This window comes from Lepisosteus oculatus, chromosome 7 (genome assembly GCF_040954835.1).
Source record: "Lepisosteus oculatus isolate fLepOcu1 chromosome 7, fLepOcu1.hap2, whole genome shotgun sequence".
NCBI classification, from domain to species: domain Eukaryota; kingdom Metazoa; phylum Chordata; class Actinopteri; order Semionotiformes; family Lepisosteidae; genus Lepisosteus; species Lepisosteus oculatus.
Window position 1 is genome coordinate 55,433,972 of NC_090702.1, and position 15,796 is coordinate 55,449,767.

The 15,796-nt window shown below is 43.7% G+C and overlaps 1 protein-coding gene across 7 annotated transcripts in view; it reads right to left on the reverse strand.

The window, feature by feature from the left end:
- Positions 1-15,796, reverse strand: part of anks1b (ankyrin repeat and sterile alpha motif domain containing 1B) — a 339,546-nt gene that overhangs the window by 100,159 nt on the left and 223,591 nt on the right. For all 7 annotated transcript variants that reach the window (XR_011190118.1, XM_015351924.2, XM_015351925.2 and 4 more), the window contains exon 12: positions 3,790-3,958. Coding sequence is in view for 6 of the 7 variants with exons in the window: in XM_015351924.2 (XP_015207410.1) it covers positions 3,790-3,958 (169 nt within the window). In the remaining variant the exon portion in view is untranslated. The remainder of the gene's footprint in view (positions 1-3,789; positions 3,959-15,796) is intronic.

Consider the following 15,796-nt stretch of genomic DNA (forward strand, 5'->3'; position numbering starts at 1 on the left):
ACAATGGTTAAACGGTGGTGTCCAGCATGTTTAAGAGGTGGGAACAGTCAAATTCATTCTGTTAAGATGTGAAATAAAGGCTCAGTTGTGTAACTGAGAGCTGGGCTGGGGTACAGACCTGCAGGTGAGAGGACCAGGATTTTGACAAGAAATAATAATAATTGCTTTTAGAAAAAAATCAATCACTAGATTCCTCAAATGGAAGGATTAACACCTCGGAATTTAAATTTGGAAATTGATTACATAGTTTGTTTTTAATTGTTTAATTTATCCTTTTCAATTTTCTACATTTAATGGGATAGGATGGCCACTTCATAGACGTGGTCTTATGTTTTTTGGGAATTATTTATATCCAGTTTAGACCAATTTGATTCTATATACAATTATATTTTGGCAATAAAAAATCATTCAGGGTCAGGTTTGTCTGCAAAGGTCTTTATAGTATAAACAGCCAAAAAGATTTTAGGTGGATCAGGAAATATGTCTTTCTTCCAGAAGTGTCAAACAGGAGCCAGGGCTTTGCGCAGCGATACGGTAAAGGGCACAGGTCTTCGGAGTAACACACCCAGGCTACAGACTACCAGATGACCGGTGATGTGGCACGAGCAGCAGTTGAACCCGAGTTTCCCTGTCAGCTCAGCCTGTCGCTGCGCCTCTGAGGATGAACCCCGAGGCATTCCGGCCGAACGTCCAGCAATTCCACACTGACCTCTGAGTGACCTACGAGCGGGTCCCCAGGCCCGGGCCCGGGCCGGCAGGGATGAACGGCAGACTGACAACATGAGGAGCCCCTTGCTTCTGTGCAGGGAATGAGCAACCTCCAGAAGCAAACGGCGGAGCAGCACCAAGAGAACACCTGCTAAACATCTCGCCTTGAGCCTCGGCGCAAGACAGGAGGAAACACAGCGAGAGAGACACTGCAAAGACTTCCTGTGGGCACCCAGGGCCAGCCGATGTCTGCCTGCTCCCACTCCGTGGAGAGATTTTTGCCAACGTTTTAGACTTTGCTGTCAGAGAACAACACACAAAAACCTTCATAAAGGACTCTTTCACACCGCTGACCTTGCTGGCCATCAGCCACATGAGCATCACTCGCTGTTAACGTAAGCAGTAGAGGACCCTGGGAATAACATGGCGCTGTCAAGCCGGACAGTATATTTCATTTTCTGAAAGAGTTTTGCCATTGACAAACACTGTCAGCAAGCTCTTGCTGTGTGCAGTAGACTAGGGTGATATGGCTTTGTTTTGTCTTGTTCAGCATCTATTTCAGACTCATTTTGCACCTCTCAAGGTTTAACCACAAGCAACTAGACTTTCCTCTTTCAGACTATCAGTACTAGACAGTGCTTGTAGATAGATACCTGTGGCAGTACAGCTGTCTCCCCGAGCTGTTCTTGGTTTAAGCCACTAGGGGGCGACGTAGGGAGGAGGAACATGCAGGCATTAGCATGCAGGTGTCAGTGGGACTTGTAGCTCCAGTCAGGTTTTACTGTAAAAACTATAAGACTAGAAATATATTTACTATACAAAACAGAAAGAACACAGGAGAAGGTCTGGTGATGACATCTTAAATCCAATATGTTTATACTGTGAAGGTATTGCCCAGAGGTAAGGCAACGGGTGACCTGTCTGGTTTGCACAGGAGGGGAATCTGGGGGAATCTGGATCAGTGGGCTGGGGACCAGATCAGTGAGGGGCAGTGACTCTGTGACACCAGGGCTAGACCTGCTCAGAGAATCCCTGTACAGCTGCACTCCAGAGTAGAAACAGCGCAGAGGCCCAGCTATTGGTGGTGGATCTATGCACACTAACCACCATCACTCTATCGGCAAAGGATGAGCTGCCACAATATCTTACAGATTAAACGGATTTCACGTTGTCAGTGTATAATACAGTCCTACCGCTCTGCTTCAAGTTCTAAATCAGGAATAGTTTAAATTTACTCAGACTTCGCAAACTCTCATGAAAGCAAACCAACATTCCCTCGCAGCAAAATGCACTATGCATGATCTGTCCTACTGTGACAAACTAAAACTCTTCTTCTTTCCCCCAGATAACATCTGTTTCCAGACACCTTGGGGAATTGCACTTTCCTGAACAGACTGGTGTCTGAAAAGTTATCAGACATTTACTGTACATACTGCATAAGATGTGTATCTGAATTTGGAGAATTTGCCTTTCTGGAATAAATCAAATTTGATTTAATAACACTCTTTCAGTTATTAATGCAAACAACACTGAAAACTAGTGACAAGCACACAGGCGAGCACCTTGTAGGTGTTCACAATAATGGTCCACTGATTCCAGCCTCCTCTGTGTTGCAATCAGTGTGTCATCAGCACCCTGCGAAGTTTCAGGCCATGTGTCTGTCAACCAGCTTCTTAAACTCGCTGGTATTTTATTTGCCCTTACAACAAACCTCCATAAAAAATCCTTTGAACTCAAATTGCCTATTTCAAGAGCAACGTATCTGTCTTTGTGCTGAGATTTTACAGACTTCTGTCTGGATAATGAGCATTAAGTACTTACTGAGAAAACTGCTCAACTGTTACAGCGGTCTAATAATCTAATGTGCAGTAAGAGGGATGGTAACTTAACATCAGTGTTTTATTAAGTGTCTTCTAGGAGGGATGGAATAGAGGTCATTTTCTTCTTTTCTTTGATTTTCACACTGTTTTCAAATATCTGCCAAAATGTAAAGACAAACAAGGATGCTTTCTTCATTTGTAACCCTAAAGCTCGTGCGCAGCCTATTGCCAAGAGTGATGGCAGTAACAGGTGGCCCTGGACTCTGCTCTGGGAACGGGGGCTGTCCTATTTCCTTGGACGCTATATCGAAGTCGGCGCAGACGCCAGTCAAGACAACCGGGGAGGGTCGTGCCATGATTGTGCAACACAGCAGCACATGGGAGCCCCATGGCCCTTGGTGGCTCGTGACCATGACCAGTGTGTGGTGACTCAGCCAGGGCTTCAGCACAGCTTGCAAACCACTCCAATTAGCAGCAGATGAGACCGCAGCTCTGGGCCCGTCTGTTTAACAAGTCTATTTAATGTCTGCATAACGGTGTGCAGAGGAGAAAAGGACTTACAAGTAAACGTGCGCAAATGCTTTCAAACCGTGTTCACAGAAGGCCAGTTCAGGAGCCTTTCTGACTGAGGTGATTGTTTTCAGACAAACACAATTTCTGAACTGCGATGCAATCAGCCCCGCTCAACTCTTCCACTGCCTGCTGTACCTGCCTGTGAGCCAGCAGCGGCTGTTGAATCGGGGTTCCCAAACCGGTTCCTGGGGACCCCCACACCAGCTGGTTTTCGTTCCAGCCGAGCTCCTAACTTAACCCAATCCTCAATTGGGCGAACGTGTTGCCCGTTTGGAACCTTTGCAAGTTTTAAGTTGACTTATGAAACGCGACAGATAAAAGGCTGCCTAAATGAAACGTACAGCAGAAACTGAGAGCAGTTAAACCGTTCGAGTTAATCCTATTATTTGGTGACATAAAAGTTCAAATACTAATCAATACAATCCGTTTAGTTGAGTACTCAGCTAGAACAAAAAAACAATCCCCTGCCACCAGCTCCATGATTATTTAATTAATAAGGAGCAGGATCAATATCGCAATCAAGGGGCTGCTTGCGTTCAAGTCATGCAAAGCGACTGGACTGGAAAGTAGCCCTGGTCCACAAATGCTTAAAATCAGCTGCTTGGGAAGATTTCAATTTCATTCAGTTCAAAAGCACAAGCAGCTTACATCCTGTCTGCTCAGTCATTTCGCCTCGCGGAGGTCCTACCTGTCAGGTCGCAGTCCTCGACGGAGCCAATGGAGTAGTTGGCAGGGCTGATGGGGGGGCTGGTGCTGAAGCTGGCGTATCCTAGCGAGGAGCTGACCTCCGAGTAGTCGTAGTTGTGGTTGGGCCGCTGCACCTCCAGGGAGGACACGAGGGACGTGCGCTGCTTGGGCTGCCGGGGACAGAAAAGAGGACAGCGATGAGGCACCGGCACGCTGCATCCCCAAACACCAGCTCCGGAACTGCACCTGTTCAGTCGTGGTGGTAACCATCGCTTCTGGTTAAAGGGCTGGGCCAGAGGGTTTGACTCGATCTGGATTTCTTACTTGTGTTTTATAACGGAGTTTTAAAGAAATGAGTCAGCTGGGAGCGGGTTTACTGATGGCACCAGCAACGTGTTTAGTCAGTCAGGTGTGTACAGAGTGCTCACTTCTGAAGGGCATTATTCTCCCTCAGTGCTGTTGGAAGGAATCCAAAGAGGCAGAATGCAGCACAGAAGAAGTGTTTGTGCCCCATCTTTTCTGTATCAATGAGGGAGAAAGGTGGTAAGAGAGTCAGAATCCTCCCCCAAAGACGCATACATTATAGTGCGTTTACAACGCCCTGCCAGGAGATGTGTGTTTATCTGTCATGATAAAAGAGGAGATTCTGGATAATAAAAATGCCTGCAACACAAAAATTGTCAAGAAGATTTGTTCCATTAGCAGGATGTATCATTCTTAAACACCCCCCCATGTTTATAAAAGAAACCAAGCAGTATAAACAGAATCAAACTGTTGCATAACGACAGGATGGATTATATAACTGTTTCTCTTTCTGAAATCCACTTCCTGTTGCATCAGTTAAGAACAGGTGTCATACTAATTAATCTGTGAGAGCGTATGTTTGGTGGAAATGATTTTGATGCAAAAACAGTCTTTTCATGAACTCATTACCATAATTTGTCAGAACGGCTTTGTTTCTTATTGTACTGAATCCAGCAAGTTGAAGCTGAAAAGGTCTGGAAAATTAAAACCACACAATGATGGCACGCTAAGTGAATCACAGCAGGAAGAACCAAACTCTCAGAGCTCTGTGCATTCAGTCAGGCTGATCAGGTTGCGTAATGAAAATTGACAGCCTTTATTAGTGAAATAAACAGCAGCATGTGAGCCGCACTGTTCTAGTGCTCTTAGCACAGGACTTCAGTCCCTGACTCTTGTGGGCAAGACAAGTCTATCATTTTCTTCTTTTCTTCACAGTTACAGGGGAAATCCAAAAACAAGAAAATGCATCAGAAACAAATACTGCAGTCTCAGATATTACATATTACATAACAATCTGTTCCCTGCATTTTGTTAATGTGATTCCCTTTGCTGCCAGGACAGTTCATCCGTTACATTTTTTATTCTTATTGATCACAGCAAATGGCAAGGGCACAGCATTATCAATCATGTACTAATTGAAAAATGATTAACACTGGTGCATCGTAACCTGGCTCCTTTTGTATTTAATCACACAGCACAAAGCTTAAGACACAGATCTGGTCACATTTGTGTTGCTAAGCTTTGCTGAAGAAGAAAAACCATGAATCTTGTTGGCACTTTGAAAGGCACAGCATATGCTCAGTGTTAAATATAGGGCAGATTGTTATGAGACTTTCAGAGCTTGAACCTAAATAATTATACAGTATATGAATATATACAGTATGAACATACTCATTTGCATAAGTGATTCTAGGCAGCACGCACAAAAAGGTGTCACCCAGTCACCCTCAAACCGTTAAGCACCTTGCGGGCAGAGCAGAAGTTAGCAACTGTAGCAAATATTCTGAAGGGTGCAAAGTACTGCACATACCTGTGGGGAGTCACAGAACAAAAATCAGTAATTGATGTGGATAGAGAAAAGGGCAATGTTCCATCAATCCCTACTCAAGTCACAGTGTCTTCACTGTTGTGTAAGAATGCAACAGGGACCACACACCACACACCATACCATACACATTACACACAGTCAGACATGCCGCAGTTCCTGACACAGTAAAGAGGTAACTACTTAGCTTTCCACAGCTTCAACCAATGAATCCATGCAAGGCATTCGAAATGCTCAATAGATAGATCAAGGGTTATCACCTCTGATTCTACAGCGGTAGGTAATGATGCACCTGTCTATAGCATGACGGTTGTGTGATACTTTCCTAACTTGAGGTAACAGGCCTGATGGGGTGGATACTGCAGTGGTAAACGTCCCGCACTGGTGTTACAGGATTGTACAGTGACTTCGACCGTGTGCAAACAAGGCAATCTCCCTCTGCGGCTTTGCTCAGGCCCCGCAAGCACGCGAAACACAACCCCCGAAGAAAGGCTGAGCCGAGCAGCAACAGCAAGCTGCCTCAATAAGAGTGCTTGAGGTCAGGAGGGGATGAAGTCAGGCGTGTTGTGTTTCTGTCTCGGTGCCTCCAGAATCGGTGAAACTGGTAAGCATGCACCTGGAATCAATAACTAACTGCTAGGGCTATTTCATTTGAACAGATGGGGCAAGGAAAATGATTAAAGATCAGGGTATCGAACAGTGGGTGTAATCAGTGAATATAAAACTCTAATTGAAATTCAGCTGCACTCTAGTTAAAAACACTTTTTCTTGCCTAGAAGCAATTCTTATAAAAGCCCTGATGTCTGATTTTGTAACCTGTCAATGGAAAACGATTATATACTGCAGCTGAGTGTCGCAGACAGTGCTTAGGGCTTTGAACTAATAACTAGAAGGTTGTGGGCTCAAATCCTGGGTGAAACACTGCTGCTGTGTCTTTTAAGGTAGCTCTTGCATTGCTTCTGTATCAAACCCAGCTGTATATACAGTAAGCTTGCAAATATAAACCGATTTCCGAAAAAAGCATCAGGCAAATACATTGAAAACTGCAACACATCTTGACATCGAGCAAATGCAACAGCAGCAATGTGAAAAAATTCAACGGGAAACCATAATAGATGCTTTAATAAATTGCACAAAACACTCTAGATTACTGTGTGTCAAGTAATTCTGTTGCCGGAACTGTTTAGTCTTTTCCTCACTAATGAGCTGAACAAGAACACATTGATCAGCACAGTGTACTAAAATCCTCACTCAGTTCACCCAGAGCTCCACAGTCACTGTACCTGCAATCAAAACGAAATCCCCACATATTTAGGCAACCCACCATGGACATTTAATTAACACTGTAAACAAGTTTTAGCTTGGGTTGCAAGAATCGGACTGGCTCACAGAACAGTAAAGGCAACTTCCTCTGAAATGTCTGGCAGTCTGGGAATTCAATTTAAACACCAGTTTCTAGTTAAAAAGAGACAAGCAATGAATGTGGCAGGGATAGTGCACCGTAGATGCCACTAAAACACAATTTGGGAAAGCCGCGTCTCAAATGTATTTCGGGTTCCTTGATATTAAGTGATGATGTTATTGTAGTGTAATCTCTGAGACACAGGGGGCAACATTTACTGTCCTGGTGCAGGTAGCATAGTGTTCTGAAAAGTCATGGGACAGAGGGTGAACTGAATATTCAACATTCTGAGCCTTTAGAATCACTTCATTAATTATTAGGATTATTAACAATGATTTCTGTTGCATGACTTCTGATTATTAACACTGATTTCTGTTGCGTTGTTTCTTACCATTAACACTGATTTCTGTCTGGCAGATTTTCGGCAAAGCAGTGTTGCAAAGCTTGTTGTTACCAACTTCCCAAAGAAAAACAAAACAGAGGGGCAAAACAGCAGGTGAGGCATCTAAACAAAATGAAGCAGCAAGCTGAGATTTAAATGACAGCTGCAGTCAGCCGCCCCACCCTCACCCCCCACACTATACTGCTACTGCTGAATGAAACTGACAGCGGCCTGAGATGGATGGAATAATAGTTGTAATAAATCCTTGCACATTTTGTGATATACAGTAGTGCAAAGGAACAAGTAAAGGTTTATTCCATACTGAAATTCTACAACCGAAGAAGGCTCCTGAGCCGAAACGTTGTGTGTCTTTTCTTCTCTTTACAGCGTGGAATAAACCTTTACTTGTTCCTTTGCAGCCTACAGTAGTGAAATGCACATTTTCACAACTTGTGTCCTTGTAAGAGGGCAGCAGACACACGCAGGGAGGAGATCCTTGTCTGAACCACATTACCCAGCATGCTGTACTGAAAGAGCTGCTGCTCCCAGCCACCTGACCAGTTCTGCGAATATGATTGGTTAGGTGATAGTTTAAAGGAGAACTCCAATGAAGATTTCTCAGGCCAGTCATTAAATCCTGGTAACAAAATAAATTCATTCACGTCATTTGTAGAATTGTACAAATTTCGAAATAAACAAAATCCTGAAATTGGTGAAAGTACTGTTGTCCTGTTGTCACAAACTCGCATTCAAATTCCCAAATTGCAATGTGAAGTGGCCCTTCCTGCTCAATAGTCTCTGTAATGACTAATGCAATGTGATGTACAGTACAAGCGAATAAGTATAGGTTGTGCAGCAGATATTTCTCTGCATAAAGTTTCCAATGTGATCTGCATGCAGAGTTAATTTGCAATTAGTATTTGTCAGTAAATCGCAAGATTTGTAACCCCGGCATCCTGGCCAAATTTCCCATTGGCCCTTACCAATCACGGCCTCATAATAATCCCCATCTCTAAACTGGCTTCATCACTCTGCTCTCCTCCTCACTGAGAGCTGGTGTGTGTGAGAGGACTGTCGCATCATCCAGGTGGGGCTGCACATTGGTGGTGGTGGAGGGGAGTCCCCATTACCTGTAAAGCACTTTGAGTGGAGTGTCCAGAAAAGCGCTATATAAGTGTAAGCAATTATTGATGTTGTTGTTATTATTATTATTATTATTATTATTATTATTATTATTATTATTATTTCTATTGGATTAAAAGAGATGTGTTCACAAGCCTGCTTCTGTGACCAGAAGTTTTGTTGCCTCTTTCTAAATCATAGGGCATTGCGCCTTGCATACTGTACCTGGAAATGGTGTCTATTTTGTGATGTCAATTGGAAGATTTAACAGTGTAACTGTGTACATTTGACTTTTGTTGTGGTTGGAAAGGCACTCATCAACACTGATTCTTTCTAACCCTGAAACATAAAGATAGCGCTGCGGTTGCCCTTCAATAACCAGGAAGCAGAGTCTTCCAATCGTGCCCTGTGACATCCGGGAACAGAGGGCCGAGGTGCTGTGTGCAGATTCAGCAGAGAGACGAGTCAGGACATGAGAGCCTTGGAGGGAGACTAATGTTTGGAAGAGGATTGAGAGAAACCTCAGTCTCAGGAAAAGACTTTATTGTACAGCTGGTAAGCAGCTTATTAGCTATCCAGTAACTGATCATGAGAGACTTCAAGGGAGTCAGTCAGAAGTTAAAAGTGGAGTTTAGGTCTTTGTTTCTGGTGGCCTGCTTGATTTTCCCCACGCTGTAAATAAAAGTACTGGTTGAGGTTGCTTTTGTTTTCTTTTACAAAAGATTGCATGATTCAGTGCCCCAACCACTTGGAGTTTCACACCTGTTAGCAGATGCAGCATGATGGTTTAACCTCCTTGAGGGCAGCTCAGCTGGAGTCCAGCCAGGTACAGAGAAAGCGACAGCCTGTGAGTGCGGAACAAGCTCAGGTGATTTTCGGATTGTATCACCACTCAGGCTATACCATTAATTGGTCAACCGAGTAGGAGCGCTGACACCATTCGACACGAGTGACCGGAACTTCCCTGAGCCTGAGCCACTGGGGACCTGCTTTCCACGTCATGCAAACATTATGGAGTCGCTCTCCAGAGGCCACTGCTACTGCCATCCTCATCCCTGGACACAAGCCTCTGTGCCAGCGAGATGGCAAAACCCTTTCTCAGCCCTACATACAGCCTGCAGGCTAATGCACATACTGTATGGTGAACAGTCATGCCAGGGATTTATATCTCCTGCCCAGAGAGCTGCAGTCTAGCTGGACTAGTTGAAAGGGTCTAGTTAAGCCAACAATTAGATATATTATTAATGAAGACATACAGTACAGAGAACATAGCCCTCCAAGTCTGGAGTTGTGCACCATGAACTACACTGTTAATTTATGATCATAAATGCTAGCAACTATCGTTACTGTACTTATCTTCCACTGTACTGTATATACAGTATCACTGCCCATTGTGAAGAACAATGCAATGCACTGTAAGAACATCTCAAAGTCATTTTTCAGAACAAAAGAACATAGGAATGCTTGCAGACGAGAAAAGGTCTCGCAGCCTGTTCAGTTAGTTTCGTTGCTGTTAGACAAGTGACTGGTCCTGGATGAGGATCTCATCCAGCTGTTTCTGCAAAAAAAGCAGGGTTTCTTTCACATTTTAAAATTAATTTTGAAAAGTCTGCATGGGACAGTGACAAACACGCCCAAAAGGTATTCATTCTGCGCAATGAGGGCAGTAACCGAGGCGTTTACTTTGCCTGTAGCTTACTGAAAAACCGAAATGATCAAGAAAATGAATATCTGATGGCAAGGGCCTAGAGCTAATCTTTCAGTGTTGCCGTGATGTATGCACACAGCTCTTTAATGTTCAAGAACTGCATGCATTTCAGCAGCCCCCAGTGTTTTAAACTCGTGTGCATAATGTAAAGGACATCAGGTTCATAACTTCTTCTTTCTTTGATTATCTGATTCATTTATATGCAAAATCCCGAACGAAAATTAAAGACGTATAATGTTAGATGAACTTTGTTAAGTATAAGGGACCATCCAGGTATTCACTAATCACCTCCAGCTAATTTTGAAAAAAGACAAGATTTTGACTTCAACTGCTGACTACTATTCTCAATTTCCCCCCTTATTTTATATTTGTGTCCTCTGATTCACAGGAGAATTCTAGGTTTATATTTACACAGTCCCCGTGTAATCTCTTTTTGTGGTTAACAATAGACTTAATAATACTTTAAAATATCCTCTCCACTACAATGGGCATTAAGGATATTGCTCAGTACTTATGTATTAAGATAAAATAATACCCACTGCACACTTCACTTTAAAAAATCCTTTCAAATTGCTGTAGCAATGAAAGTCTTGATGAGATGAGTAATTTACTTTATAGCTGGCGTAAAATCAAAACACAAAAACAGAATAGTTAAAGGCCAGGACATGATTAAAAAAGAAAATACAGACAATTCTCCGAGATGAAATACTTTTATATGTAATAGACTATAATCTGAATTGCACCAGCAAATCCTACATTGTTTCCTATACTGTACACAAAGGGATGCTCACCGACACTGTAGAATGAGCTTTCAGGTCACCGTAGAGTGAGCAGAAAAAGATAGTCCAATTACACACTTATTTGGAAAGTTTTAGAATGAGTGAAAAACATTTTGTTCACTTTAAGACGGAGAATGAACTCACATGGCTGCATGGAGTTAGAAAGAGTTAGCAATCGTGATTGTGTCCTGATCTTGAAAGCCATCCTTTGTGTGTTTACCTGGAAGATGCTTTCCAGTGGATTCTCACAAATGACACGTGGCTAAAAGTATCTGACGGACTGAACCTGCTAGTTAAAAAGGGTAATTCCCAACCTTCGTACCGGGTTAAAGGAACTGAATCTCTATAGCCTGGAACAGGGAGTGCATTTAGATTTGAAAGCCCCTGCTTAACCAGAGGCGTGGGTGTTTGGAGTAATGCATCCGATCAGGTTACTGAAACAGAACCCCTGCGGTCCTGGGTGAAACCCTCAAATAAATAGGGTTCATGCCCTGGGATCATAAAAGCAAAATGGGCCAAACAGCTTGCTATTTTTGTCAGATTTCTCATGCTGCTAGGCTCTGTTTTGCCTCCTTTCAGAAATTAAAATTACCCTTCCTCTTTCACATGCACTCGTACAGTACAAGCGCTAGCAGTGGCGTCGCGTGGTCTCGTCGTTCTGTATTGCGCGATTCAGCAAGGCACGGTCACATTTTGGAAGCAGAAGGAGCACGGCGAAACAGAAAGGGGTAATGGGAAGGGGCGACACAAACCGGGGGAGACAACGACAGAACCTCCAACCTGCGGGAGGAGGCGTGAAGAAAGGAACAGAGTTTTTCACAGGGCAGCGGTGACCTCTGAGCCCACACACTCCCGAAGACGGGGAGTGGCCGCTACTGTCTGCTGTCCGCCGTTGGGGCAGGTGGCAGGAGACACACGGACCATCCTTCCGCCAACAGGCCCGGTCACCTACATCACCGTCGGGCGATTCCGCCCCGTCAGATCCTGCCGTCCTGCCAGCAGTCCTCCTGCAGCTCAAGGCCAGGAGGTGACGGCGGTTCATGCGCCCACACTGATCTGATCGAAGCCCAGGAGCACGTACTGAGGAACGGCCTCACTGCCGAACGCCAGGGAGAGCAGGCCGAGCAGTGTGTCTGGGAGAGCTTCGGATGCATTAGTGCGCAGGTGAGCACGCGGTTTTCTCCCGACAAGGGCAGGGAACTCAGATGACTACACCATGACTCATCTCGCCAAACACTACTGCTGCAGACCGGGAGTCCATCAGCCTTGATTAATAGAGCACCAGTCTCCAGAAATCCGGGCAGTGGATAAAATTAGAACGCAGAAAGTTTAGACGTGGTACTGTGGATTCAACAGATTAGTAAACCAGTGCTGTAAATTCCTTAAACAGGCAATCGTGGGAACCTGTCATGGCGAGTTAAAGTACTTCGAGTAAATTATTAATTAGTCCAAAAGGGCCGAACAGCCTCTTCTCATTTGTATTAAATCCTTCATGTGTACAAAAACATATAAAGCAGTCTTAATGCTGGGGAAATGAATTTAAAGTATTAAGCTGTCAGAGCAAGACAGAAATGTGAAAATAGATGGGGTTTATTTTTCCATTTAGCCTAGAAGAAGAGGTGGCTGTTTGATACTGAGGACATGCTGTGAGGGTTTCTGCTCTGAGATCTTCATCAGAGACATGCACCGGCAGCAATCCAGCATTCGTTTCCCCGGGTTACAGACTTACTAAACAGCATTTCGTTATCTTTCACTGTTTTCAACCCTTCTAACTCCCCTTAAGAAACAGAGCGGTTTGCTTGTCGATGAGCAGTCTTTGATCAGAAACATTTGTGATGGCTTGTAGCTTGTGGTATTTCAACACTTTAAGTGCTCATTAAATATGAAAACATCAGTCCTGGTGTGTACAGAGCGGCGAATGATATGTTTTTATACCCCAAATGCACACGCCTGTAAAATAAGGAAATCTTACAGAAAATCGAGATCTCTGACCCTATCGAGCCACCCTGGCCCCCGATGTGGATTAATCTTCTAAGAAAAAAGCCTTGCAATCCTTCTATTTATGTCTTGTAGAAAGTAGTGCATGCTTCTCTTACGCGAACTTTTTTTACACGTGTAACATCTGCAAAACTCTGCAGGAGGGAATTTACAGCTGCAAATAGGAGAGTTTAAAAATACCTTGGGTGAGCACAAATGCTCAAATGGTCAAAGCTATTTTAACACAAATGGTCAAACCTCTTATAACAAAACACTTCACTGAATCCCATTTTGACATTTAGTCTCAGTTCGCAAGAAGTATGAATGTGTACATTATGCACAGAACAGTACTATAGGCTATGCATGACCGTTCTTAAAGTTCATCACAGTTAACACGTATAGCTCTTCATTGCAGTAAATGCCATGATATACAGTATTCATACATTTTATCTCCATCTCTGTGTCACGGTGCACAATACACTTAAAGACTTTACATCATTCTTCAGTGATTTCCTTCACCTTCTACTGTGGTATACTGCAGTAATGTGTTAGACAGGATTACTATTTCACACTATTCTGAAACATAAACAATAAAGTTGCATTTTTTTTTTAAAACCCCGCTAGTCTTGTAACAGTAATTATTCATTAAAAAGCAACGATTTGTTTCTGTTACTGCATTGTTACCAAACGCTGTGATATGTGACAAGTCATTCATTTACACAGTTAAATTTGTCCTTTTTTGTTTTTGTCTACAGTCTGTGATAATGCACTAATGATTTGCTATGCCTAATACCACCTGCATTCCTGCCCTTTGGGAATTAAAGTAAATCGCAAGTTTACACCAGTTTATTCAGCATTAGGATAGAAGCTTTATGAGATCACAATTTGAGTATGTTAATTGGCAGGCTCATTAGGTTAGCAAATTATTCAATGTGTGAAATATGTGCTAATTTTATGGATATTAATTATTCCCATAGTTCTGGAGTTCTTTGTTGGTGTATTTTACTGGAACTGCATTGCATCACAAGGCAGGAACACAAAGAAGGAAAAACATTTATCAATGTCTACAGATGTGCTCAGGCTGAACAATGCATGTAGACTTTGCATGTAGCTTGAAGTGATAAATATCCATCAGCTTTGGGAACTAACGGTGACTTTTTTTTCCGCAGGCAATCAATGGCAATAACTAAAAAGTGTTTATAATCAAAGCTACCAGCCTTTCTAGCTATTATTTGCATTTATCTTAATGTTCTGCCTGCGATGACATGAAAAGCTTAATTACATAATGAAGAATGATTTGAAAATTCTAGGGAAATGAAGTGTTCTTCTAATATGAACATACAGTATGAGTCTTCCGTTCTTGAAAGCTGTGAAGTGCTTTGATTACATGAAAGAATCAAGCCGCTGAAAGCGAACTTTTAAAAGTGCAGCTTTGGTGCCAATGCAGCTACTGATTTACTAATGGCTACTACTGCTGTTTAAAAGTTTGTTATTTACAGCAGCGGTGTTATCTGGTTGTGCTCAGCTTTGTGCTTCCTGCCGGAATTGTAATCATTAGAGTAGTAGCAGAAATAACAACGGCTTGCATTTTACGCATCACTTTGCATCCCGGAAGACCCCGAAGTGTTTCACATTTAGAAGCAGCCTGGGTGACACGCCGCGGCCCCTCTGCATCAGAATCAGGAGGAGAAACCTGTGCAATCCCAGTAAGAGGAGAAGACCGCAATATGAGAACAGGAGGCGCTCTTCTACTGTAACGGGAGCCAGTCCGGGCTCCCGTGAAGCATAGTTCAGGACCCCATGCAGACGGTATAATCCGGAAGTAAGTGGAGAAGGACAACAGGGAAAAGACGTAGAGGATCAGGACAGGTTGACAGACAGGGGGGCGTGACGACTGTGATCCGGTGCTCAGGGAGGCATGGTGCAGGCAAACAAGTCCAAACAGTCCAGGGGGGGAAATCCGGGGCACAGTCCAGGGTCCAGGTACCAGGAGAACCATCAGAGGCAGATGAATTTAAAATCCAGAACGGGATCCGGAACAGGAACAGGGAGTTAAAAATCAAGATAACCGGCCAGACTGCATTAGCCCAGGACGGAATCTGGCCAGGACACCGGTGATAACCCCCCTGCTCTTATGAACAGTGCCCTGGAATCATTAATGACCAACTCAGGGCCGCAGTTTAAGCCCTCAGCTGACGGACACTGTGCGTACAGGGAAGACTGAATCAAGACTAAATAGCTTTTAGGTCAGATAATATGTATTTTTTACAGTTAAAACCTCATGGAGGCTTGTCTGAATTTGGCCAGTTGTTCCACTAGTAATTTGGAGCTGACAGACTCCAAACTCAGGACTGGATTCTCCCAGAGGATTTTTCCTTCTCGGCAATCAGGATAAGGGAGCAGCTCCAGCAGTGGCTCCGACTGAACCCTGATCAAGGCACAACCCATCCGTACTGGCAACTTGTTGTGATTGCTAATTTATTGTAGTTTGGTCAAATGCGAATAAAAACAAAACGAGTAGACGAACGTAAAGGGATGGTGTACTCAGTACTTCGGCATTATCTCGCCTGGCTGAAGAAATGACAGCACTGGCCGAAGATCATCCGTGTCACAGCTCACACAAGGAATGAGTCAGGGAGGCAGCTGCAAGAGTGCAGCAAGGGAAGCTGGAACAGACGTGTGTGGCAGTAAAGAGCTGTGGGCAGCCTGCAAGTATTGATACGTACTGTAGGAGAGCAGTAGTGCAAGATTACAATTTGACCTCCCCCTGAACTTCTGTTAAACGACAC